The sequence below is a fragment of the Zootoca vivipara genome, chromosome 10, assembly GCF_965207765.1.
Source record: "Zootoca vivipara chromosome 10, rZooViv2.hap1.1, whole genome shotgun sequence".
NCBI classification, from domain to species: Eukaryota; Metazoa; Chordata; class Lepidosauria; order Squamata; family Lacertidae; genus Zootoca; species Zootoca vivipara.
Window position 1 is genome coordinate 51,027,873 of NC_142593.1, and position 27,330 is coordinate 51,055,202.

Consider the following 27,330-nt stretch of genomic DNA (forward strand, 5'->3'; position numbering starts at 1 on the left):
TGCAAAGGGAACTTCTGGTGCCACATTGCATCATTTTTGTAAGCATGTATGAAGAGGACATTTACTTCATAAAACGTATATGCCACTGGATTGTAAAAACAACAGCAACCCTGAAAGCCATTTACTAACAGAACAAAACCATAAAGCTATCTGTAAAAATAGTTAAAAACAGCTACTTAGAACATTTTTTATATATATTAAAAAATCAGCAATAAATGAAAAAACTGAAGGGAGAGGTTTGCCAATTGTGTTATTGAGCTGGATCTGATCTGATCTGATCCTATAGTTTGCGTTGCTTGCATTGTATGAATTCTGACTGTATGGCTGTATCCCTGGGATGTCTTGCTTAAAATGCTTTTTTTCTTTGCCTCTCTCTGTGTGCCAAAGGTTAAGCCAGACAGAATGCCCTGCTAAGCTATCAAGGCCAGATGACTGTCTTGTCTGACGCTATCAGTCTGGCACACAGAACAGGCAAGCCCCCACTCAAGGCTGCTGGAAGATGCTACTGGGGTAGCATGAGTCAGCATGTGTTTATGCACAGGACCGGACACAGGAAGATCCTCATATGTACTTGTGCCCCCCCCTTGTGTGCGCACATTTACAGAGGAGGGGGAAAGGAGCCCAAGAAGTGTATAAGAAGCTTTGCAATTTGTGTTTCTTTACTATTGTCGTGAGGCTTAACCACCAAGAGTCTCTTAATTAATTAAGAATTAAACTCTATCTCTGGATTCAACCCCCAGTGTCATTATTGGCTATCTCTGTCCTTGCCTGGGCGCAACCTAAAGGACCCTTAGTAGCTGATAAGGCTACAAAACAAACTTCAACATTCTACATATCTGGGTAGGTTTGTCTAAACAGAAACGTTTTTAGTAGTTGTCGAAAAGAGTACAGTGAAAGCGCTTGCCTGATGTCAATTGGCAAGGAGTTCCAAAGAGGGCTGCCTTTAGATGTCTTCTAAAAGTCAGATGTAGTTGTTTATTAACTTGACATCTGATGGGAGGGCATTTAGCTGTTTAGGTCTTTCAAGACTGGTGTTATGTGGTCTCAGTGGCCGCTCCCAGTCACCAGTCTCCCTGCCGTATTCTGGATTAGTTGTAGTTTCTGGGTCACCTTCAAAGGTAGCCCCACGTAGAGCGCATTGCAGTAGTCCAAGCGGGAGATAACTAGAGCATGCACCACTCTGGCGAGACAGTCCGCAGGGAGGTAGGGTCTCATCCTGCATACCAGATGGAGCTGGTAGACATGTACGTGTTTGTATGTGAGATATAGTTATTGCCAAGAGATCCTTCCATGGGACACCAAACACATCTTCTTAATCATTATTAAGGACAAGAATCCAATAACTTTGCATAATTGAGAGTGTGAGCCAGACATCAGAAGCTCTTTGCACCTTATATGTAGAAGCAGATTTATCAGGGGAAAAAACCAGTTTGAATGTTATTGAACATGACATATTTAGGGTGGATAGCATTAAATATTCATGGCAGGGTATTAGACTGTGTCTTCATAGGCTATTAGATGACGGAAGAAAATTAGTATTTTTTATTCCCCCCCCCCCAAAAAAACACACATCTCCTCTGATCTAAAATTCATCTCCCTGATGAGCTTGATGATACCTTGCATAAATGCTACAAAGTAGGTGATTTTGAGTTCAGATCTAGTTAGATATCTGAATCACAGAATCATAGAATCGTAGAGTTGGAAGAGACCACAAGGGCCATCCAGTCCAACCCCCTGCCGAGCAGGAAACACCATCAAAGCATTCTTGACACATGCCTGTCAAGCCTCTGCTTAAAGACCTCCAAAGAAGGAGACTCCACCACACTCCTTGGTAGCAAATTCCACTGCCGAACAGCTCTTACTGCCAGGAAGTTCTTCCTAATGTTTAGGTGGAATCTTCTTTCTTGTAGTTTGAATCCATTGCTCCGTGTCCGCTTTTCTGGAGCAGCAGAAAACAACCTTTCTCCCTCCTCTATATGACATCCTTTTATATATCACCCCTTAACCTTCTCTTCTCCAGGCTAAACATACCCAGCTCCCTAAGCCATTCCTCATAAGGCATTGTTTGACCAGGCCTTTGACCATTTTGGTTTCCCTCTTCTGGACACATTCCAGCTTGTCAGTATCCTTCTTGAACTGTGGTGCCCAGAAGTGGACACATCTGGGTCTCCTTAGCATTTGATGTTGCATTGCTCTGCAGTTATTATACTTTGAGGCTGTGGCACCTAGTGTGTGGGGGGAAACCCTTCATTTTAACATGGCTTTTCCCTCCGACACTCACTGCAAGCATGAAAGGAAGCCGGTGCCCATTTAATTTGGAAGATGAGAAGCCATAGCAAAGGAAGTGTTCTTTTGTTGCAATTTATGGTGGTTTAAAAGAAGTGAAAAGCCATCAGAGTTGCACTGATTATTTTATGGAAAGAGAAATCCGACTTGGGCAGGCGAGGCAAACTCCCGAAAATCCTGGCTGGGATGTGATAAGCTAAGAGCGCATGCAGATGAATTGCTTAGAATTGCTTCACCCAGCTCCTGTTAATTCATTACAAACTATTACAGAAAGAAGGTCTCCCATGTTCAATTTGATTTCTTGGTAGCTTGCATTTTTTTTTTAACAATAATAAAAATTAAAGAGAGAGGTATCAGCTTCTGCAAAAAGAGCAGCCATCTGTCAGATAGCAGCTTAGTGCTCTGGGCTTGTAAATTCTCCAAGACGAATTCCACTGCTTCAAATCAGCCCTAACATGCTCACTCATTGAGTAGCACAGATGAAGAGACTTGTTTCTGCGAGGTTTCATTGGAAAGAGGCAAGTTCCAGGCCATGGGAGATTATTTCTCAGGAGAAACCTGATGTCTGGTCTAGCTCACTGACTGCAGACTGAAAGTTGCTAGGAAAAATGGAATGGGCTTGCACATTCCAAGGGCATGTATCATTTTTCGGGGGGGGGGGCAAAGAACTTGATATAATTTGCAGGGGGTCCCTTTTTGATATTGTGGAATGCCCTTCCCCAGAGTAGGGGACATTAAAAAATATATATCAATTTGGTTTCTCTCAGATTTTCCAAATTACACTCCCCCACAATTCCACATCAATTTGTTTTTTGGGTAGTGGGGTCCTTATGAAAAATCACCAGGATTCTAGTGTGATAATTTTTCACGATGCAGACCTTTATCTGTGTAATTTTCCCTCACGTACACATTTTTTTGCTATTTTTGCTAATAGAATGCATTTTGGTATACTTCCAGTTATATAAGCATTGATATGCACAGTTCACCTTAGCACATATGTTTTTGTACAGATTACTCGGTGGGAGAACAGCAATGCATAATTCAGAGAAAGGTGGATTTCAAAGGATGGCAGTGTTTCAATCTGTGTATTATTTCAGAAGGTGCAAAATAGTTAAGATATATTGACACAATGGCTCGCTGAGCGCTGTCATCATCGCTATGGAGCATGTTGGCTGCCTTGGTACTCAATGTGAGCAATGAAACATTGAGCCCAGGTGGTGTAAGACTCAGTCAGAAACTGACCAAACATTTGTGAGGCCTATCGCACCCATCATGTCTATCACATGGTAGTGGCGGTGGCAGTGAATAAATCTTACTTCTCTAACTCCATAGTGTCCACAAGTAGCTGTCTGGTACGGTTTTTACATGTAGTGAATGGGCGTTTGCCCTCTGACCTAGAAAGTGTTGCCCTGACACACTTGGGGGGGGGCAGCTCCCTGTTTTAGCAGATCATCCTTCCCAACTCATAGTATGTGTCAGGGACCATGCTGAGAGGGGCTGCACTGAGGAGGATTGGTGGGAGTCACCCCTGATCCTGAATCTTCCCAGGAACAGGAGGACAGTATAGATTTGGAAGAGTGGTTTGCAGAGGGGCATAGTTCAGAAGGCAGAAGCTGGGAAATACTGGATGGGGGAACAGCTAGGAGAAGAAACACTGGAAGAGGGAGGATTAACAGATTCAGTCTCTGGGCAGCATTCACCCCCTCCCCATCCCCAAAGACACGGAGAGCTCAAAAGTGTTAGAACAGAAAGCACAGAGGGTACAAACTCAGATTACAAAACATAGGAGTGACGTAGATTAATAGGGACTGAGGGGGTGAACCTTAATTGGGAGCACTGCCATTTCTAGGGAGATGTGTTCTTTTCACTCTCACTGTGATTATTAAAGAACTTAACTGGTAAGACGTTCCTTTCATTTGATCTTCTTATTTACTGCCAAAAGGGAGGAAGCCGGTTCTCCAAAGCCTGACAGTATGTGATCAGAATGGTGATTCTGGGGGTGAGCAAAACTCATCCTTGCTGCTTCTCCCTGCCCCAAATGTTTTCTTAATACTCAATGTGAATGCCTTAAATGGGTTGGTGCAATTTTTGGGCAATCTTTGGGAAAGTGGTAGACTTCACAGTGGCCACCAATCCTCATGCCCAGAATGCCACGGAATGAGTAGTATATCAGAGGAAGTAAACCTGTACCCAGGCTGCCAAAAGAGCTTCCCGAGGTAAAGAAGGAAGGCACTAGCCACTGCTAACAGTGGTCTGTCCCTGGAAAAACGTGAAGAAATGCCACCCCGAAATTATTATTGGTGCAATTGGGGCCATGAAATTCAGAGGCCATTTTGGTGCATGCCCTCCTCATTGCTAGGGTTCTCCGCCATTATTGATCTTCTCCTTCGGGGACTTCCAATAAGCTTGTGTGGAACTTCCAGGATTTCCCAGGACATGATTTGAAAAACATACCGCTCTATAACTACTCAGGACATAAAGATTATTTGTTTCATGTACGGCAGAGAAAACGTTGCCTGTACGACATCTTATAAACCTTGGGTATGTTCATGAAACAATTCTGTTGTGCTTTTAATGCATTTGAAAATCCCCAAACAAAACAAGAAACGGAGACTGCAATTTTGAGCTTCCATTAACCTCAATGAGTGAATCACCGCTAGCTTCTTATTCACAAGAAATCAATACAGAAATGAACAGGCGCCTGGCTGGAGGAAATGTGGGCAAAGGAAATTTCATGTTTGATGCTTCTGTAACTGGCACAAATATCACTCATCTTTTCCTCAATGGTTTTGATGCAATCACAACCGCCGCTCATTATTTTGAACTATGACTGAGCTACAATTGAACTTCTGGTGTACATGGGGCTGTTAGTTTATTATCATTATTATTTCCAGTGGCAGAAATCACTTGTGTCAAAAGTTTTCAGGCGAAGAGCCATAGCTCAATGGCCAACATGTGTTCTGCATGGAGGAGGACCTTGGTTCAATCCGCTGAAAGAAGTTCCTGCCAGAAACCACTGAGAGTCACTGACAGTCAGTGTAGACAATACCACTCTAGTTGGACCATGATCTGGGCTCAGTATAAGGCAGCACTCTACGCTCCTATGTCCATCATCTTGCCAGAAAGAGCACACAAAAACTGTCTGATGTCAAAACTCAAAATCCTGTCCTGTCATATGATCCAACTCCTTAACACATCAATTCACAACAAATAGTTGAAAATCCAAACCTTTCAGAGTCCGGAAAAGAATGGGATCTGAGAGAGGACCCACTCCTTTGGCGTTACGGGCTTGTATTCTAAAGTAATACACCGTGTCGAGATTGAGGTCCATGATCTGATGGGTGAGGCGGTCGCCACTGATGGACTCCATGACCCAGTCGTCAATGGGGGAATTCTTGTCCAAGGTGAAGAACAGGATGTAAGCTGCAACAGACACAAACACACACACGTGTTCTCTTAGTACATGTGGTGCACATCTTCACACTGACTACAATCTGTGTCATCAGAAGTGGTTTACCTGGTGGAGCAAAGTGCTGGCAAACCACCAGCAGAGTTTCTGCAAGTAGAGGGAAAGAGGACAACAGCATGGTGTAGGTTCAACGCATAGCTGTCAAGTTTTCCCTTTTCTCACGAGGAAGCCTATTCAGCATAAGGGAATTTCCCTTAAAAAAAGGGAGAACCTGACAGCTATGGTTCAACGGTGGGAGTGGTGGATTGACTCTGCCAGCATGCCGGCACAGTGGTGACTTTCCACTGCCTCACGCCCTCCCTCCAGGGAAGTGGCAGTGACTGTACAGATGGGAGAGCCTGGTGTATTGTGCCGTTCCTTCCCACCAGCTGCTACTGTGTGGCATATATTGGGTGAAGTCTGCAATCTGTAAATACCAATGATCCACCCCCCTCCTTTTTATTTTGGTACTTTGGGAGTGCACCAACCAGCAGTATTGTTATGCATGTGTACTCATAGCTAGTTCATACTACTACTCATAATAATTTATTATTTATTCCCTGCCCATCTGGCTGGGTTTCTGTAGCCACTCTGGGTGGCTCCCAACAGAATATTAAAAACACGATAAAACATCAAACATAAAAACTTCCCTAAACAGGGTTGCCTTCAGATGGCTTCTAAAAGTCAAATAGTTGTTTATTTCCTTGACATCTGATGGGAGGGTGTTCCACAGGGCAGGCGCCACTACTGAGAAGGCCCTCTGCCTGGTTCCCTGTCACCTCACTTCTCTCAGTGAGGGAACTGCCAGAAGGGCCTCAGAGCTGGACCTCAGTGTCCGGGCTGAACAATGGGGGTGGAGACACTCCTTCAGATATACTGAAGTTGTTCTCCATGGGAATGCCCAGGACTCTGCAAGCTGTTGTTGGACTTGAGGCCAACAGCAAGTTTATAAAGATTATGCATTGAGACTTGAATGTGTTAGTGCTGGAGTAAATGTAAGTGGCATTAATGTGGAGTATCATTTCCTGGGTGTTCATGAGAAACATGCCAATATATTCCAGGGAAAATATGGTAACTCAGTTCGAAAGAAGCAGAACTAAGTGTGTAGCTATTCTTTGTCCTTATGCACAATGGTTCTTTTCTTTCTTTCTTTTTTGCCATGCACCCTCGAATATCTCTGGGCCGTACTGCATTAGGGTCCACAACCAGTTGGGAAGATAGACGATGGCAGGAGACTGCCACCTTGGATGGTTCTTCAATTTGCAGCGTACACTGGTAAAAATGCAGAAAAGGGGGGAGGCAGCCCTGATCGCTGCTTGGATGGCACTAGGATGGCACCTCACTGCCTTGGGCGACCAGGGCTTCCTGAGACCTTGTGTTAGGTGCTCAAGTGTGTCTTGCTGTATGGCATGCCCACTGGAATCTTGTTATCACAACTTGCATGAAACCACACCTGAAGGCCTAACGCAGGGCATGTTAATGTGCACACAGAAATCCCACATGCGCAGTAAGGCTTCCATCGACTTCAGGAACCTCCGCATCTCACCATGGTATATCCAGTGGCTTGCTCCTTCCCGGCCTCTCAGCATGCAGACTATTGGTGCTCCTGCTGCAAATAGTCTGTGTGCAGAAGAGTGTTCTGGTGGATGCAGTAAGCCAATGCATAAGGGAAGGGCTTCTTGGTAGATAGAACAGCCACGTGTTTGCATTTACACAAAGATAGTCTGGCAGGGAAGGGGCAAATTCTAATACTCTCCTCCTGCACATGCTTCTCTCCAGGCAGAGTGAGCAAGTGGGTTACCCAGAAAGCATCTGGATGTATGTTGATATATAGTCTGATTTCTGCTCAAACAGATTTCAGTCCTAGTATTTTGATGCAATGGTTTATTATGGGTTTGGGAGAAAGTTCCATTGAACTCAATGAGACTTATTTCTGAGTAGACACGTATAGGAATCCACTGTCAGAGTCTCCTTCCACACACAATGAAGTTGCTGGATTAAGAGAATTGATTCCCCCCTCTTCTCCAGACATGTAAATACCGTGTTTCTCATATTATAAGACATGTCTTATATTAATTTTTTCCTCAAAAAAACACGACATGGATTATTTTCAAGGGATGTCTTATTTTTTAATAAAGTGCACGCGGGCGCTGTTTGCCGGGCTTGTCAAGCCCAGCAAACAGCGCCCGCCGATCTTCGGTGACAGGCGGGGGTGGGCGGAGAGCGGAGAACGATCTCCGCTTCCCCCCCACCCCCGCCTGTCACACAGCACAGGTCCGAAGATCGGAGGGCGCTGTTTGCCGGGCTTGTCAAGCCCAGCAAGGAGCGCCCGCCGATCTTCGGTGACAGGCGGGGGTGGGGGAGAGCAGAGAACGATCTCCGCTTCCCCCCCACCCCCGCCTGTCACACAGCACAGGTCCGAAGATCGGAGGGCGCTGTTTGCCGGGCTTGTCAAGCCCAGCAAGGAGCGCCCGCCGATCTTCGGTGACAGGCGGGGGTGGGGGAGAGCAGAGAACGATCTCCGCTTCCCCCCCACCCCCGCCTGTCACACAGCACAGGTCCGAAGATCGGAGGGCGCTGTTTGCCGGGCTTGTCAAGCCCAGCAAGGAGCGCCCGCCGATCTTCGGTGACAGGCAGGGGTGGGGGAGAGCAGAGAACGATCTCCGCTTCCCCCCCACCCCCGCCTGTCACACAGCACAGGTCCGAAGATCGGAGGGCGCTGTTTGCCGGGCTTGTCAAGCCCAGCAAGGAGCGCCCGCCGATCTTCGGTGACAGGCGGGGGTGGGGGGAGAGCGGAGAACGATCTCCGCTTCCCCCCCACCCCCGGTTGTCACACAGCACAGGTCCGAAGATCGGCGGGCGCTGTTTGCCGGGTTTGTCAAGCCCAGCAAACAGCGCCCGCCGATCTTCGGTGACAGGCGGGGGTGGGGGGAGAGTGGAGAACGATCTCCGCTTCCCCCCACCCCCGCCCGTCACACAGCACAGGGCCGAAGATCGGCGGGCGCTGTTTGCTGGGCTTGTCAACGATCTCCGCTTCCCCCCCACCCCCGCCCGTCACACAGCACAGGGCCGAAGATCGGCGGGCGCTGTTTCCCGGGCTTGTCAAGCCCAGCAAGGAGCGCCCGCCGATCTTCGGCTCTGTCCCCCGATGCGCTACGGCTCGGGGAAGCAGGCAGGGAGCTCCTGCTGGGTCCCACGGCTTCGCCTCTCGCTCGGTCGGGGCTTTGCGATAGTGCTTATTTTCGGGGTATGTCTTATTTTTCACCAACCCTTTGAAATCCTGTCATGGCTTATTTTTTGGGGATGCCTTAAAATATGAGAAACACGGTATACACTGTGAGTGAAACGTTTTCAGATCTCTAACTCCATTTTCCCAGTCTACGAGGTCATAGTCAGCACATTTCATAAGCTGCACAATATTATTCATCATAATCACATGCTTTGGAGATATTCATTAATAGCCTAAAGGCGTCATTTAAATGCAACGTCTCTGGGTTTTCATTTATTTATTTGTTTCTTTTAAAAGCAGCCCTGTTCTATTTTTCATAGCAAATTAGCATTACAGACTCCTAATGGAGATCTTAATCAGGGAGTGATGTTACGGCAATATTTGCGGGGATAAGGTCTGTCATTGTATACCATTCATTAAGCTCAGAACTTGTCAGTCAGGATTAAAGGGTTTCAGATCATCAGTGCCTTACCTTGCTATTACAAAGTTAAATATCCACCAATAAATCTTACCATAATGTGTCAGGCCAGGCACCCTATCATTATGTACGTTATGTTTTACATTATTGTCAAACAGACTGCTTATTATTAGCCATCCCTAATTGCCACTGAGCAGAATGCACCGGAAGACCTTTGCTCTGGAGGGCTATGTTCTTTTTTAATGCATTCAGTATTTCCTTCCATGAAAAACGAAGGGCTCACTTTGTTCCTTTCTCATCAACTCTCCCTTGCACTGAATTAACTACTGGACCCTTTTGCCAACAGGAATAAAAAAAACCAAACCAACCAAAAGAGCGGCTGGAATTTTCTCCCAACTATGGGAGCTCTGCGCATAACCACTTCCCTATTCTACACAGTGTCTAGCTGCACTACAGGGCTATATCCGACGAACTTCTCCTCTGGGTAGAACCAATGAAATGAATGAACCTACATTAGTTTCGATGGGTCTGCTCTGTGTAGGAACAGCAGTGGATAGAACCCGTAGCCTGTTCATTTCTCACCTGGAATTGGCAATGATACAGCTGCCCCAGTAAGGTAAGCAAAATGGGCATATACTCTTATGCTAGTTACGGAGCATATAAGTAGGCAAGGAAAGCCTATCTCGATGAGTCAGGGGATCCTGCTTTCCACAGTGGGCAGCTAAATGCTGATGAGAGATGCCACAGGTAGAGCACACAGTGTTAACAGCCCTCTTTCACTGTTCTTTCCCAGCAATGGTTATTTAGAAGCATGGCGCTGTGATTAAATGAATATTTGATTACATATTTCATTCTGTATTTGATATGGATTTTCATCCAGCTTGTTATTTGGGGGGTGTCAGATTAATGCAGGAACAGAGCACAGGGGGCAGTTTCTCAATTTCCCAATCTTAAGTTCAGTTCTGTGCATTTCCATATCAGTTTGCTTTAATAATAATAATAATAATAATAATAATAATAATAATAATAATAATAATAATTATTTATTTATTTATACCCCGCCCATCTGGCTGGGTTTCCCCAGCCACTCTGGGCAGCTTCCAACCAAATATTAAAAACAATACAGCATCAAACATTAAAAACTTCCCTAAACAGGGCCGCCTTCAGTTGTCTTCTGAAAGTAGAATAGTTACTTATTGCCTTGACATCTGCTGGGAGGGCTCTGGGGACTATTAGAAAAAAAAGTTCTTACGAAAATTCTTCACAATTTCCACACAGATTTCTCCCACTACACACACATTTTTGTATGAAACACTTCCTTACATTTCTGCAAAGCAATTTCCCCATACCATAATGAATTGCAATGTTATTTTCACTAATATATGCATTCATATGCATACATTACCCTGGTCTATTAACTGATGTGCACATTACTTGGCCTGGAAAGCGCATTGCAAAATTCAGGTACGCATGACTTTCAAAAGATGGCAATGTCTCAATTCACATATAGCTGCAGAATGCGCAAATCAGCTACTGTAAGTTTGCTTTTAAATGTGGGCTGGATTGGATGCCTTCCCCATCCTTAGACACAACAGACTTATCAATAAACATGTATGTATTGAGATTGATATGAGCTAGAAATAGACTGACCCTTCCTTAGAAAATATGCCCCCCAACTTGACAGCACTGCCATTTTTGTGGCGTTTCCACTGACAGCAAATTCCATGCCATTTACGGGGGTGGGGGTGGGGCTACTTGCATCTGGAATTCATCTCAGCTAGATTCCCACCCCAATTTTGTGGTCCTGTATTTCCAACGTGAATCCTGGAGTGGATCTTGAAGGGGGATAGTCTATTTCCTTGCTGTCTCTGGGGACTATTAGAAACTCAGGCTAGAAAAAGAGATCAGGGCAGAAATGTTTGCAACCTGGAATAGAGGCTTGAACCCCCAGTGTGTTTCTAGGGAGTGATGGTTCTGTTCCACTCATCCTTACCCCACCCCAAACCCCCATGAATTTGTGGTGGGCTCTGTTTAAAAGCACACAATTCTATGTATTGGGTCTGAAAAAGAAAAGAAGACATAGAAGGCGAGAGGATCTTACCAGTAATTTTCCCGTTGGCTTCTAATGGAGGTTGCCAGCTGACAATGACAGCCCGGGGCTTCCCTTCTCGAGTAATAACTGTCAAATCCTTGGGAGCAGAGGTTGGGGCTTAGGAGAAGGCAAAAAACAACAACAGACAAATGTGTAAGGTGACATATTGGAAAAGAAAGCTAAACAACATTGGGCACAGTGTGCAACAAAGGTACTGATAAGCAGGGCCACAACTGTCATTTAGGCAGAGTGAGGTGTAGTAGCGGCCGATTCATTCAGGCATATCATAGAATTATAGAGTTGGAAGGGACCTTGAGGGTCATCTAGGCCAACCCCCTGCAATGCAATGTTGCCAGCTTTTATGCCATACATTTCTTAAATGTGAGGGGCTTCTGAAGGTAGGCAAGGAATTTTGCTTGGCATTGCACTCAAGGCCAGGCAAGTTATTTGGACACTTGAGAAGAGCATCCCACAGAGGCCTCGTCCCCCTCCCTGCTACTAAAAATGCAACAATAATAAATTAAATAGCTAACAATTAGTTGCCCTTTCATGACATCCAAGATCAGCTGCTGGGTAACTGTCTTCTTGGCTCAACAGTAGGGCTGTATGGCCTAGGACGATACACTTGGCAGTATAAAGGCAGAAAACACCCTACTTTTATCCTTACTCTTCTCTTTCCTCTACCTTTCTCCTTGTCCATGTACCCCTTTCTCTCCCCAAGAGTTTTGGAAATCTAGTCCAAGGGGCTAGGCAAATGAGAGAGAGAATGGAGCTATTTTTTAACAACAATACAGGGACGAACTCTAGCTTAAAGGAAAATTTAGGAAGTTGACAGTGGAGAGTTGCTGATTAGCAACACCTAATTAAGCCTGCTGAAACTAATAACACGTGGTTGAAAATCTTATTTAAAAAGAGAAATTAACAGAGCTTCTGAAAACATCCACCCATTTCCCCATACTGATGTTAGGATGTAGTCAAAGGTTGGCTCTGTATACCCTACACATGAAGGAGGTTGCATGAGAGGAGGAGGAGTTTGGATTTGATATCCCGCCTTTCACTCCCCTTAAGGAGTCTCAAAGTTGCTAACAATCTCCTTTCCCTTCCTCCCCCACAACAAACACTCTGTGAGGTGAGTGAGGCCGAGACAAGCCCAAGGTCACCCAGCAGCTGCATGTGGAGGAGGGGGAAAGTGAACCCGGTTCACCAGATTAAGAGTCCACCGCTCTTAACCGCTACACCACGCTGGCTCTCATGACTGTGACTGTAAGCACAATTCCCGACCACTGTCCCCAGGCTGACATCAACATGTTGTGTAGGACATCTGAAAAAGGGGCATCTCCAAGAATGTATGATTGGGGACCCTAGTTGTGCAAGGTCCCTAACGGTGGAGGAAGTCTAAATTTAAAGATCAGTTATAGCTCTAGACTTCCCTTTTAGAGATTGCCCTGAGTTTGCAGACTCCAAGGGAGGATCTAGAGGCTGAGGGTAGAACTGTCAGCTGTGGTTCATCTATCCCCTCCATTTGTTGGGTGTATGAATGGGAGAGGAGTGTGTAAAAGAGCCATTGTGAGGCACTGGCTTATTTATTATATGACCTCTGATTGGTGGAGATCCAGGACTCCATGAATGAACCAGGAATGAGGAAGGGGATATGGTCATTGGTCATGCTGACATCAAAAGTGTAGTAGTTAGGGGGTAAACAATGGCAACAAGAAGGGCTTGAACACAAAGTGAAAATATACACACGAAGTACTGTTTGAGAATATTCTGCGCTTACCTACTGTGAAATCAATATTCCCAGCTTCAAAACAGAAACCCCAAAGCAATACATTAAACTGATGTATATGCAGCACCAATCTAAATAAATGTGATTTAAGTTTGGATGTTGCCCAATATGATTAATATTTGTAATATTTATAACCTACCCTTTGCCATAGCTATCTTGGAACAATAAAATTCAGTTTAAAACACAACAATTCCTGTACAATAGATAAAGACAGCAGCTGAAAAAATAAATGCAATCGGCAGTCATTAAACTATCATCAGACTGCAGAGTGGTTATCTGCAATGACAGCTAAGAACCTGCATGTGCCTGAATATATATGCAAATAATTCAAAACACTGAGGAAGTTATATAAGGACAACTCAAGACTTTGTATTCTTCATGGTTGCCTTTTTCACACTGATTTTTGCTAGAAAGAACAGAGAGGGGTAATACAGTTCCAAAACAAAACTTTGCCTTCACACATCCATGCTTGGATGCAATCAGACTACTTGAGCACTTGATAAATTAGTACAGAACACGGACTCCTCTCTTTCCAATAATAAAAGAGGATTTCTACACATGTTTTCATCTGATCTCGAGCTCTTTTGAAAAATGAATTGCAACGATGCCTCATCATTAGCAGGAAAGGTCTTTGAAGTTCAGTGCATTTATGCAACGTAGTATTGTAAATGCCCCATTTATTAAAGTGCAGCAACCTGGGATTGGAGCCAAAAAGAAGCTACTAGGTGATGTGCCTTTTTTTTTTTTTGCCGTGCTTCCCCCTAGAATGTGTTGTGCTTTTCGCAACAACACAGTAAAATGTGGCAAAGGGAAAATCCAATCTGTGTCAGTGGCAGAAGTGGATGGTTGTAGTGGAAGCCATTAAAATAAACTTGCCAATATTTGAAAATACCGGGGGAAGAAACCTAACGGAGACATACCTGCCTCGTAAGTTGTAGCGTGAGCTGTCATACTCCATGTGCTTGACCTTCGACCTTTCGTGACCATGACTGAGAACTCATACATGGTATTTGGCTTCAGTCCCGATACAGTGTGACTCAAGGCTGTTGTGTCTGCGGACTATGGGGGGGGGCAGAAAATATAGGTATAAAGGACAATCATTCTACATTCCTGATGGAAAACCAACTTCTGATCTTCTGAGGCTAGTTCCTTCTTCTGGGACATTTATTTGGCTCCCTTTCTTCAAATTGTTCCTCAAAACCTTCCATTCTCACAAACCTATTGATTAATCCCCCCCAATTTGTTATTCCTCAAATAAAATTGTCTTTGCTAATACCCATCTCTTTTTACTCTCTGTCTCCCTTCTCTTCAATTGTATCCCACCCCTTGATTGTTTCCCATTCATCAAGCTTTGACATTGTATTGCATGCTCCCTGGGGACCACAAATGCTAAGAAATTCAGGAAAAATGGAAGGACAACTAAAAAAAAAAACCTCACCCTAGCCTGACAATGGGCTTGTAAACATGGGGGAGGAGACATTTAAGTTCAGCTCTACACTGGGGCACCCCAGGGACCAACTGTTCCACCACCACCGCTTGTGAAAAAGCAGTGTCCTAGCCTATTCAAGCTGGGTTGGAGCATTGCATGGCCTTTATGGGACAAACAAGTTTTTAAAAATGTTACTGGACTACTTTGGTTTGCATTACTTTTCTGATATTATATTAAACCCTACCTGGGACCTATAACATCCACTTTATTGAAGAAGTTGTTCCTTTAAAAAGGGGGAGCACATAATAATGCTTATTTTAACTGTCCTTTACAACAAGGACATTCTGAGCCGCATTCCTACATATTTAATCAGGTGATCGAAAACACCTCTGCTGCCTCTTGGGTAAATATGTACTGATGCTCTTATAAAAAGTTCTGATGTTAATACCTTGTGCTTGTTTGTGCTTTGGCTTGGTTAAGTGTGTGCTTTTGTTCACGCGTTTTATGGAAGCCAATGCATTATTCATCTTGTTGATGGAAGTGTGCTGAGAACAGGCAAACAGAAGGGTCCTAATAGGTATATAGGGACTTTGGTAATACAATATTTCTTCTCATCTATCTCTTGTTTAAGGTTGTATTAAGGGCCCACTTGGGAATGGCAAGTTTTTATCTTGAAGTATGAAAATGAGCAGCAGAACCAGAGGAAGCCAGCAGTAAAGGAGTGAGGATCATGGACTATTCTGCAACTTTAGAGCATTAGCGAACAACTCAGGAAGGGATGAGTATCTGCTTTGCATGCAGAAGTTCTCAGGTTTAATCCCCAGAATCTCCCGGTAGGTTCAGCTATGTCTCCTCCATGAAACCCTGGAAAGCTGATGCCAATCAGTGTAGAAAACACTGAGTTAGACAGACCAATGACTTGCCTTGGTAGAAGGCGGCTTCCTGTGTTCCCACGTACACAGCTTAGTCCCCGCATTGCCCAGGGCTCTTGAGGATTCAGTGACCCTGTTCACAAGTGGGCAGGGGTCAAGTGTGCCAACTCCTAGGGGCGGAAGTGTCTTTGCCCCCCCCCCTCAGTATTGAGGGGCAGGAGGAGGCCAAGCACGGAGTCAGGCACAGAGCGTTTCAGTGGCTGGGTTCTCCTGACCGCAAGAGAGAAAGCCACACTGTGCTGGACTCCATGCTTGGCCTCCTCCCGACGATGCAACGTTGTGCACAATGCATGCTGGGCACATGACATCATGGGTGCATAGCACACAATGCACACATGTTGTGCGCTGCCCCCCTAATCCTGGCCGTAAGACAGAGCCTCTGGTGGTGGTGGGGTTGTGGGTCCCTATGGGTGTGAAGATAAGTTTGAAAATTAGTGGCCAATGCCTCATGAGCAGGCATCCCCAAACTGCGGCCCTCCAGATGTTTTGGCCTACAACTCCCATGATCCCTAGTTAACAGGACCAGTGGTCGGGGAAGATGGGAATTGTAGTCCAAAACATCTAGGGTTGCCGGACTCAATAGAGGACAGGGCTTCTGTGCCTTTAATTGCCCTGCTCTCTTTTGAGTCTGGAAACCTTAAAGAGAAACCAGCCGACCCTTTGTTTAATTTCCAAGCAAAGGGTCTGCTGGTTTCTCTTTAAGGTTTCCAGACTCAAAAGAGAGCAGGGCAATTAAAGGCACAGAAGTCCTGTCCTCTATTGAGTCTGGCAACCCTAAAAACATCTGGAGGGCTGAAGTTTGGGGATGCCTGCTCATGAGGCTCCCATTCTCAAGCAATCCTTCACATCAGCAGTGGAGAATCTCTAGACGTTGTTGGGTTACAGATTCCATCATTCCTGCTGCTTGGAGCTAATGGAAGCTGGAGTTCATTAATGTCTGGAGCACCATAGGTTCTCCATTCCAGCCCATTAGTATGGAACCATGTTTTCTGGAACTGTGGGGTATGTGGAGCCCGGCTCATGACATGCCCATCTAGATGATTTTTTGAGGAAATGTTGGGATTCAGAAAGAGAAGCTCGTTCATGACTACAGCGAAACTTCACCTTGTATTTTGCACTTGTAGAGTAGCTGGTTCTCCATCGGACCGTGTAAAACCGAACCTCCGTTGTCTTTTGATTCTTGGGGACAGAGTTGTCTGCCCAGCTGACCCTCACGGCATCGTGGGTTAACGCGACAGCCTGGACACCTACTGGTGGGAGCATGGGGGTGGAGATATCTGGGACTGAGGTAGGGAAATCATCAAGCAAAGGATAAAAATCAACTTCTAATGGGTCAATGGGATCTGGGTCACAGAAGCCACCAGAAAAAAATGAGCATACCACAAATTAAAATAAAGAACAGCATCGTCAAAGAAACAAACAAATAAACAGCCACCAGTGAGATACACATCACAATGGGTTAAATGTATGGCAATATAGATGATGGGAGGAGAATATAGGAACAGGAAAAAAACAAACAAACAGCCATTAATTGAAAAATACATGAGCAACAACTTAAGTCACATTAATATGTCAAGAGAAAACCAACATTAAAGGCACATTCTTATGCATTCTCATTACACTATTTTCCTTTTCTTTTCTCCCAGTGAAATTGCAATGCTTGGTGTGTTTACAGAATGATCCACAAGCCTTTTCAAGGAAACACATAACTGATGCGTTATTTTTTAACTTCGTATAATGTCCTAAAGCAGAAGTTATTTGAAAGCCTTGTTTTGTAAATGCAGTACCATCCAGCGCATGTTAGATTTACCTGTATTACTGCCTCTTTCTTTCAGGATTACTCGATAATTTGTTCTCCAAACATTGTACCATCTGCTTAACATTTTGTTTTGGGGGAAGTCAGAACAGGATGGGCTTATGTGTGGGGGATTAGTCCTGAGCCAAAACTATTTGTCTTGCTTTTCCTCATTATTGTGAGCATTGAAATGCGCTTCTCTTTATGACTACTTTCAGGGCTCATTGAAAATATCTGCTGTGTTGTGATGCTGTTCTCCTCTGTGATGTTTTTCTTACTGCTTGTCCTCACCAACCAGCCTTGCTCTCACTTACTGCCATGCAAATAATTCTGCAGTGATTCTGTAATGATTCCAGCAATTTTGCTTACAGCACCATGAGACTACATTTGATGAGATAGGATTAAGGATATTTGCAAACAGAATAATGTGACCTCACGCAGAAAATTAAATAATCAATGCAGATAAGGTCCATTGGTAAGTGGGGACAAGTTAAAAATAAGAAAATGGTGCTGAGAAGTAACAACAGCTGAGACAGCAGGATGAAACCAGGATCAAACATCCATACTGAGTTATATTCAAAGCTGTGCAAGTCATGTTTTGCCTGGGACTTCCCCTTCCTCTTCTCTCCCCGTGCCTTCCAAATCTGCTCCGGAGGGTCCGACGACCTTTCTGAAAGTGCAGCGGAGATCTGCGGCGGAGAGGAGGAGAATATTCCATGGCAGGAGTGGATACCTGTTCTGGAATGGCAGTGTTGGATACAACCAAATCCAAATTTTCAGAAAAGGTAAGTAGAGTTGTGAGTGTTTTGGCCCTCCATATGTTTGGGACTACAACTCCCATCATCCCTAGCTAACAGGACCAGTGTTCAGGGATGATGGGAACTGTAGTCCCAAAACATATGGAGGGCCGAGTTTGGGGATGCCAGGTGTAAATTGTGGGGAGGGTTAGGGGATATGCAGCTAACTGCGATGATGATCCATTTTTGTTAGCTTGATGCTGTTAGAAATGATTCACGGCTACAGATGGATAATTGATTTGTTCAGAATAGTGTCTGTCTACTGCTTGAGTACTGAGCAGCACTGCTTCTTCTGGGCATCGGCTGAGCCTTTTGCCTTTACAATGCGCTACATGGCATGACAATCTCTAGGCCACGGAAGCAGACATTTTGAAGGCACAAATTGACACATTCCAACAACCTTGAGTACTGTACAATCTGTGGGTTTGTCAACAGAATATATACAAAGCACAGCATTTCAAACATTTTCTGAATTTGGCAGATCTGGATCACAGTTTTGAAGCTCCCTCGAGTTCTCTACTTTTTGATGCATGTTTTTTTGAAATGGTGGAGATTATACCACACATTGAGTCAGCATCCAGCTTGGGCTTTTGTAGTCTCCCTGACACTTCTCCTCTTTCATATGCCAGAAGAGAAGATCGGAAGCCCCCAGTTCTGCTTTTTTAAAGCGAACCTCAATTAAGAAACCACAGTTTCCTGTGATGTCTTAACTCTGGAGTTTGTGGTTTGTTTATCAAATGATGTTTTCAGAACACTACATTTTGATCGTAGCTAGATTTTGCTAACCACAGTTACCTGCATTTGGATGTCATAGAGCACTGTGGTTAGTCTACAAACAGAGGTAAGAAAGAAGGGGAGAGGGAAGTAAACAAGCCTGAGAGCTTGGTTTCCTATTATATCAAATCCCATTACATCTGAACTACGCTAATGAATTTCTTCTGTGTCTGTCTATCTAGCTGTATGTCTTCTTCTTTTTTAAGCACAATTTTTTTAAAAAGCAATTAGTTCTGCAAATTTTCTGAGCAATTATCAAGCAGTACAGCAGTATTTTGAATAAAAACAAAAACACCCAAGAGAAAAACGCTATCGGAAATTTATGCAGAACCATAAATTTGGGCAGAATGGATATATTACTGTGGGGTTCCCCGCACACACACTTTTTCATCCTTGGGGACTACCTTATGAAACTTCAGTACAGAACAGAACATGCCAAATTTTCATTTGTGCATGAAATTCAAGTAGAATATGCAACATGATTTATGCCCCTGCTGGAGAATAATGGAGAATATTACCCATTTGTTCTTAGAGCTTTCAAGTTCCACTTGTAAACCAAACATCCATTCTCCCACCCTCAAAAATGAAGTAATAGAAAAATTTATAGATGCAATATTACAAGTTTCCATTGCTCTAGCCAAAAGGTAATGTGTGTTGTGCATTAAATATATGAAACACTTTACATCTTCCTTTTACATTTTATCTGCCTTGGGAGATCTAGCAATTTGAAGGCTTCTTGCATATGACACAGTGAAAATAACAATAATCCACTCTAGCAATATTAATGATTAGCTTCAATAATTTGGATTTTGAGCTATCTCATTGCCAAGCAGCAAAACCAGAGGCATCTCAGTAATCTAATCCATTGGCATAGGAGCCAACTGCTAGGGGCCAAGGTTCCTTCACCCCCCCATAAAATATTTGAGGGGTCCAGGGTCCCCCAAAGTGGATGAGCATTGTCATTCAAATGTTGTGTGGTTATGTGGGACGGGGCTTACCTGGATCCCCAATATTTTATTCAAGTTGGCACCCCTGTCCACTGGTGTTTGAAAAAAAAGAGGACCCTAAAAACTTGAACCATTTCCTTCCCCAGAATATTGTCGCTTGCTGATGTTGGCACATTGGCAGCTGACATTTAGTAATTGCATGCTCTCGGTGAAAGTAAATGGAGCATGTTTTCTCATTTTGTTTGTTGTTTTGACCACATACATTTTCACACCAGAGCCAGTGCTTGGGGCTTGCATGATTTGTCATTGGCCAAGGGCTCGAGTTTCACCAGGGAACCAGCTGAACTTCTTGTTTCCTGGGAAAATGGAGGCAGTGAAAGTCTCTCTGGTATGGCCTGTGTCTTCCCTGGGTTCTCACAGCTTTGTGGTACAATTTTGTTCCTCCAGTGTCATCCGTATCATATTGAGGATTTGCAGGGAATGGGTTTGCAGGAGACTCTGCACTCCATACTTAAGGGAACTTTCTCCATTTTTATACCCTGTCACTTTTAAGAAAGTGCACTAGTACCGGTAATCTCTTGCCAAAGGGAACCTGAATACTTAAGCGAGTCCTCCTTTGCATCCACACATGGCTGTTAAGTTCTTCATTAATGCTTGGGATCAGCCAGTCTGGAAAACTCATCCTTTGACCTTGAAGCCGTTCCTTTTTTTCTCTGATGTGCAAAAAGTAGGCTATGGCCACTCTGTGACAATTTACCCTCACCATCAACCCCCTTTAGTAGGTTAAACCAAGACAGGTAACTGTTCAAGATCACCTAATGAGCTTTTGCATTTGAATGGAGATTTCATCTCCAGCACTCTAACCACACTGTCTCTCAGTGGGCCAAAGTTACAGGGAAAATTGGCCCATTAGGGGTGGGGAGGGTAAGACATTCTTTATACTGAGAGATTCTATTTTTCGCTGCTACTCTCGGTGTTGCAAAAATGAGTCCTGATGTTGATGCTGAATCCTGCTGACGCAACTTAAAATATGTATGTATATAAAAGTATAACCTACAAAGGTTCATAAGGATTTTTACAAGCTACTAAAAGAGGCTGGGAAAGTGACTTCAAGGATGCAATGTACAACACTCTGCCCCATGTCCAGATTTATTGAACTAAGAAGATGCTCATCTCAGTGGATTTCATTTCTCCTTTGTGTTCCTCACAAAGCAGACACCACCTGACGTCTACATTCTTGAAGGGACAGCCTTTCAAGTGCCATGTACCAATGCTAGGTGGGGCTGGAGACTAAAATAGGTGGGGACAGAGGCAATGGTGGCTAGAGCAATGGGTGTGATTCTTACCTTGGTACAGAAGACTACATTCCAGAGGTTTCTACACACTTAAACATCCATCCTTCAGGCAAACAAGAGGCATTATTTGAGAACTGGGTGTGGCCTCAAGAGAGACCTAGAGGCCTGGGGGCCGTATTCAACTCCCTGTCCTGCAGTTCCCTACTCTCTGGTAGGGATTATATTCCACATTTTTAACAACAACAGCAATAACAATAACAATTCACTGGTTAGGCACACAACTGTTGTTAGAACCATGTACTACTTCAAAAAACCTTTAAAAGAAAAGGATAACCTTAGATCAGTTTGAGAAACATATATTCAGAAAAGTTTCAAAACCTGCAAACACAGAAGAGGGAGAGGTGACCTTTGTAACCACCAGAATGGAGGAGTAGCATTTACAAGGAAAAAAACCAACATACTGAAGTTATTAGAGTACGGATCACTTTATTCTTAGAGGAGGTTTTTTTTTAAGGGTGAAGATTGGGAAACATAATAGATTTTCTCTCTTTATGATTTCCAATACTTTTTTAAAAAAAATGGGAATACTTCACAAAACTCATAGGTGCAAGGAGTGGTTTGCCACCTGGAGCTAACATGCTATAATTTGGTCCATCTATTCCTCATGAACAACCTTAGTGTTCTGTTACTCAGTCTGTTCTTTCTTGCTTTGCTCTCAGTGACTTGACTTTTCTCGACTTTAGGAAAGTTCTGAACAAGATAGGTTTTGCACGAGGAAAGACGACAATTGTCTACCAAATTATACACGTTGCTCCAGTGGTGGTGGTGGTGGTGGGGAATATGATATAATTCTTAGGATTTGTAAGGCATGTTGGAATGTTCAAAGCACTTATCACACATTGTCTTAGTAATGCTTACAACAGGTCACAATTATCAGCATCTTTCAGGTGATGGAGGGGAGAGACTAAGAAAGAGTGGTTGGCTTAAGACTACTTATTAGCTCCCAGTACACCTAGCCACTGCACTGCATTAGCTCACTGAATCTGTCGTTGAATACACACTTTCCTGAGAGTAAATTCCATTGAGTTTTATGGGGCTTACATCTCAGCAGACATCACTGAGCTCTCACATCCCCTTGAATGATAGCTTCTATTGCACACTGATTCTGTGGCTTAGAACCTAATACTGCAACTCTAGTGTCCTTCAGTAGCAGCCTGGAAATGTGCATGGAAGGAAGATGATGCATCACAAAGGATGTGGATGGTTCTGACTGCTATTCACAGCTGAGCAAAACTGGCAGTGTCTTAAATTAGCACTAATATATCATCTCAAATGCAACCTCTCTGCCCGACCCTTGTCTGTGTCTCTGACTTTTGCTGGCTGTGGCAGATTATTTTCAACCTAGCAAAACTTATAAATGATAGGGGGGATGACAAAAACCCTTTTCTGGAGAAGCAACAGTGTTAGAATTCTTCTAATGTGGCCTTTACATATTCAAATTATGCCCAGATCTGGCATTTTGAAAAGTAAAACTGCTCAAGTAGAGAACATTGTCATAAGGCTGCCTGGAGTTTATAGCCGGCAGCAAAAATGTAATCATTTCTGAGAGGTATAATCATCTCATTTTGCTCTGTCACTGGTCCTTCAATTTAAATCTAGACAAAGGAACAGTTGACATCGCACAGAGTCAATTTGATCAGAGTCGGTTGCCACTGCCATCCCAAAATATCCATGGAAGGTCAGGTTTTTATGCCCTAAAAGAAGAATGATTGAGCCACATTTGCTTCAATGGAACCCAACCCCATGCTACCGCCATAATATCTATAAAGAGGAACCACATTGGATGAAATTACCATCCATATGTAAAGGTAATGGTAACATAGGAAACCGACCAAAGACTAAACACCCCTTTTCTCTAATCTTAAATTTTTCACTATATATTAGTAGAATAGAGTAGTACTACAGAATTTGTTAACAGACTACAGCCTAAATCCTAATGTTTAACTCCATAAAATGAAAGAAATGTCTTTTCACAGAAAGTGAATTACCGTACATTTATGGAGGGGGTCTTTCTATACATGGGAGGAAGAGGTCCTTCAACAAAATTAAGGAGCTTCTTAGCATCATAACTGTTCTTTCAGGGCTCATATAATCCTTGAGCTCAAAGTACTGGAACCATGACTTTGCAAGTTTTCCCTCCAATTGTTACTTGATAGCCTGGAAGCTGGGGTATTTTCATGTCTGCACCAGGACTGTGTGTGTGTGATGAGTGCACACACATTGATCCTAATTGAGAAACCCATTCTACATAGATACAAGAAAGTTCTCCATGGAAATGAATGGGGACATTTCTTCCCACCATCACAAAGATAGCATGTCTCTCTGTGTGCTAGGGTAAGATAGATGACAACTCTGAGGTTGCCAGTTTCGGAGACTTCACCAATGTCTTCTATTATTCTGGAAGAATAATATTTGTGTTGGGGAAAAATGCTACTGAAAGAATGCAGTAAAGCAGCATTCCTTCTAACAGGAGGAGAGTCACTCTATGGAGCTTCTTCCCTGTAGATTCAAGTTAGGATATAAGTCCTAACTTGGTGGGGCTAGGTTGGTGCAAGAGAAAGGAGAGGCTTGTGTGTCTTTATAATTCAGCCATTTTTACAAGTTGCTTTGGGTCCCTTTTGTGAGGAAAGCAACTAATATATATATAGTAAATAATAAATACAACTATTTCCAAAGGTGTTAACAGCTTCACTGATTTATTCAGCCCACATTCCACAGCATTATAAGTACTTGTCCTTATCAAAGAGCAGTGGGCAACTGGGCATTGCATGGATTCTCTAATTTAGTGATAAAAAACAGAGGTCTGCTGAGTCAAGTCCATCGTCCCCCGAAGTGTGCCTCTTTCATCTGACTTTTAGAGGTGGAGGAGAGGGGTGTGATGGGTGAAGCCAGTTCTTACATAAGACACTGTTGCTGTATTTGCTATGCAGGCATTTTATGAGGCTTGGTTGTAATGACTGTATTTGTGTTTTGTTGAATTTAATTTCACTTGCCCACCGCAATGAGTCTCCTGCGGTGAAGGGTGGCATAAAAATACCTTAATAAACAGTTGCACACATGGTTCCGCCACTTGTGACCTCAGAGGCAAAAGAGAACCATGGGGGAGATGGTTATGGCAAAGGGATATATTTGCAATCCATTTGGAGCAAAGAAGACAGACACACCATGGAGTTCCTCCTTTCATTTTGGAAACTTGCAAGGGTCACAATTACTTTGAGGCTGTAGGACAATGAAAGATGATGGTCTGGGTGAAACACGAGATTTCAGGCTGTAGTGACTCTTTCCACCATCCCCACTTCCATCCCCAGACATAATCTAAGACATGGGTGTGTGGAGTCTTGTAAAAGGATTATAGGAGTTCAGTAGACTTGAAGAATGGAAGGCAGGTTGTGTAGACCATCTCCAAGGCATATTGATACACAACCCACACAATGCACAGTAATTCAGGGTTCCCCCATCAGTTCTACATGATAGATGTAGGGAATCATAGGTTGTGCTTCCAAAGAAGAGGAGTATCCTTCCCCCTTTCAGGTACCTATTCTATTCTGGCATCTATGGCTTATTGCTCAAGAACCAAAATGAAGGTGTGAATGGACACGCATTCAGTACTGTGAATGATCCAGCATAAGGCTCTGCCCCACATAATTCTCCCGTGCAACATCCTTGGAAGAAGGCATTCACTTCTTCTTCTGTTTCTCATGCAATGCAAGAATGGCCTTAATCAGAAATGGGAAAACCTGTGACAGCAGGGGACTCCAACTTCCACCAGCCCCAATCAGCATGGCCAATGGCCAATGGCCAGGGATGATGTGAGCTTCAGTCCAACAATATCTGGAGGGCCACAGGTTCCCTTCTCCCTTCAGCATTCTTGGGTTTTTTTCTGATGAAAAGGAACCCTGTGGAGCTTAAAAGCTGTTTTCATGTGTGGATAAGTCATCACAGATATGTATGTAACACAGCTACATTTATATTGAACGATGCCATCTCAGATGCAGCGCTATGGGGTCAGCGCAGTCATGCACCTGAAAGCAGTGCTCATGCATTTCTGAGCCAGTCCTGACACTCTCTCTGAACCTTTGAAGATCACCACACCCAGCCTCGTGCATTGCATTCGTCGGTGCAGGTAATCCAATTAAAAACACATCCACTGTACTCACCTTACATACACATACACTGGTTCCCAAGCACATGCGTTGCTAAGAGAGAGTTAGCGATAGAAATGGGCAAACGTATCAGCGAAGCATTCCAACTCACCTGTCAGAGATCTGGTAGTGGCACTCTCATAAAGAGGGACTCCCTCCCCAGCATTGTTAAAGGCTTTCAAAGATATGACGTAGTGGGAACTTGGTTCTGTAGGAGAAGCACAGACACAACACAGCTGGAATTAATGGCCTGAAAGCAGATTTGGGCAACCATCTAATGCACACATGAAGAATCAAAGGGACTTGCAGGATGCAGAACCTTGGCAAGAGATCTCATGGAAGACCAAAAGATGACAAATTAACTGCTTTAGACCAGGTCTAGTGTCCTTGATTTCAAACATGCATTAGTGCTCTCAAAATCTCATAATTTTTTTTTTTAAAAAAAGATATAATAATTTTTGACTACTTGTCAAGGACTGGGCAGAGGAGGAAGGTGGAGACCACCTCCCCAGCCTGACCCTTCCACAGAAGAGGAAAACAGCTCAGAATTACAGCTCAGTGCTGCTTGTAACATGATGAGTGCAATGTGTAGCCACAACCTTGACAAACCAAGTACAAGAGAGTCTTCTTTATTTCCATTCACATCACAGACATGCTATGTTACTGGAGCAATATAACTTTTAGATTATTGTTAATTGCTACCTGCCTGGTTACTGAGTGATCAAGTCTCTTGACCCGTTAATTCTTACTTCAGGAGAGGAGCTATTTCAGTAATTTCATTTTTAAACTTCCCTTCTTACTAATACTGAGATCTTCTCAAGTGCTCAGCTGCCTAAATAATATGGATTCCCTTGATTTAACTATCAGGCACCACATATTTCACTGGAGCATGACATAAGAAATGATTATAATTTACAAAGTGCTATACTAATGAAAATCACTATCATCATCAAATGAAAACTATCCACATCTAGCAAAGAATATTTTGTGGTGCTCAACTGCAGGAAAAGGTTGTAGGTCTGTTTTGTATGCAGAAGGGCCTGGATTCAATCCTGGTAACTCCAAGAAGGGCAGGGGGTGTCCCCTGCTTATATCCCTGGATAGCTATGACTAGTTAGCATAAACAGTAATGCACAAGATGGACCAATGGTCTGATTCAGTCTGAAGCAGATTCCTGCATACCTATTTAACTAGCTCACTGGACGCTTGGTTTCCCACCTTGTTGATATTTATTTTCGTATTTGATTTTAGAAGTTTAATAACATTGGTGGAGACCTTTAATACAAATAACTTGGGCACAATCCTGATAAAAGATAAACTTTTTATTTATGGCTGTGATGCTGTGCACATTTACCTGGGAATCCCATTCAACTCACTGGATTTGCTGTACATCCCATAATTTCAATGAGGAGGTTAAGCAAAGAGCTTCACAATGGGGGATATATTTAGTCAAATTGCTTAATTTTGTTTGGGATAATGCCATAGTATTGCTGGCCAAAAAACTCACAAAAAAACAAAGCAAGACATATCCATTTTAGGCAAATAGTGGGTGTCAATTATGCAACATTCACCCACTCATTCTTGTAGCACAGATCAGAAGGGGAAAGTAAATATAAATACTGGGACATTGGGGAAACAAAAAATAGCTGAAGATCATGCATCCAACCCTACAAAGCAAAAATATCCAGGCATTGCTGCCAAATATTTGCAGATGAATCATCTTTATTCCTTTACCCAGATAGCATTGGCCCTGATCCAGGCAGCTGACAGTAAGGGAGCAGGGATAATAAATAGATTGAAATTGTTCACCTTACTCACACCTTCTCTTGCCACTTCTCTTGGCTCCTGGTAATGTGCTTCTCAGACTACTAATTCTAATATGATGTTATTTGGACATCTA

The 27,330-nt window shown here is 43.6% G+C and overlaps 1 protein-coding gene across 1 annotated transcript in view; it reads right to left on the reverse strand.

Moving 5' to 3' along the window:
- DCC (DCC netrin 1 receptor) overlaps nucleotides 1–27,330 on the reverse strand; it is an 876,197-nt gene that overhangs the window by 86,993 nt on the left and 761,874 nt on the right. Inside the window, exons 16-20 of the mRNA XM_060280362.2 lie at nucleotides 25,543–25,638; nucleotides 16,725–16,963; nucleotides 14,180–14,318; nucleotides 11,483–11,590; nucleotides 5,515–5,709 (exon numbers count right to left, since the gene is read on the reverse strand). Of these exons, the coding sequence (XP_060136345.2) occupies nucleotides 5,515–5,709; nucleotides 11,483–11,590; nucleotides 14,180–14,318; nucleotides 16,725–16,963; nucleotides 25,543–25,638 (777 nt within the window). The remainder of the gene's footprint in view (nucleotides 1–5,514; nucleotides 5,710–11,482; nucleotides 11,591–14,179; nucleotides 14,319–16,724; nucleotides 16,964–25,542; nucleotides 25,639–27,330) is intronic.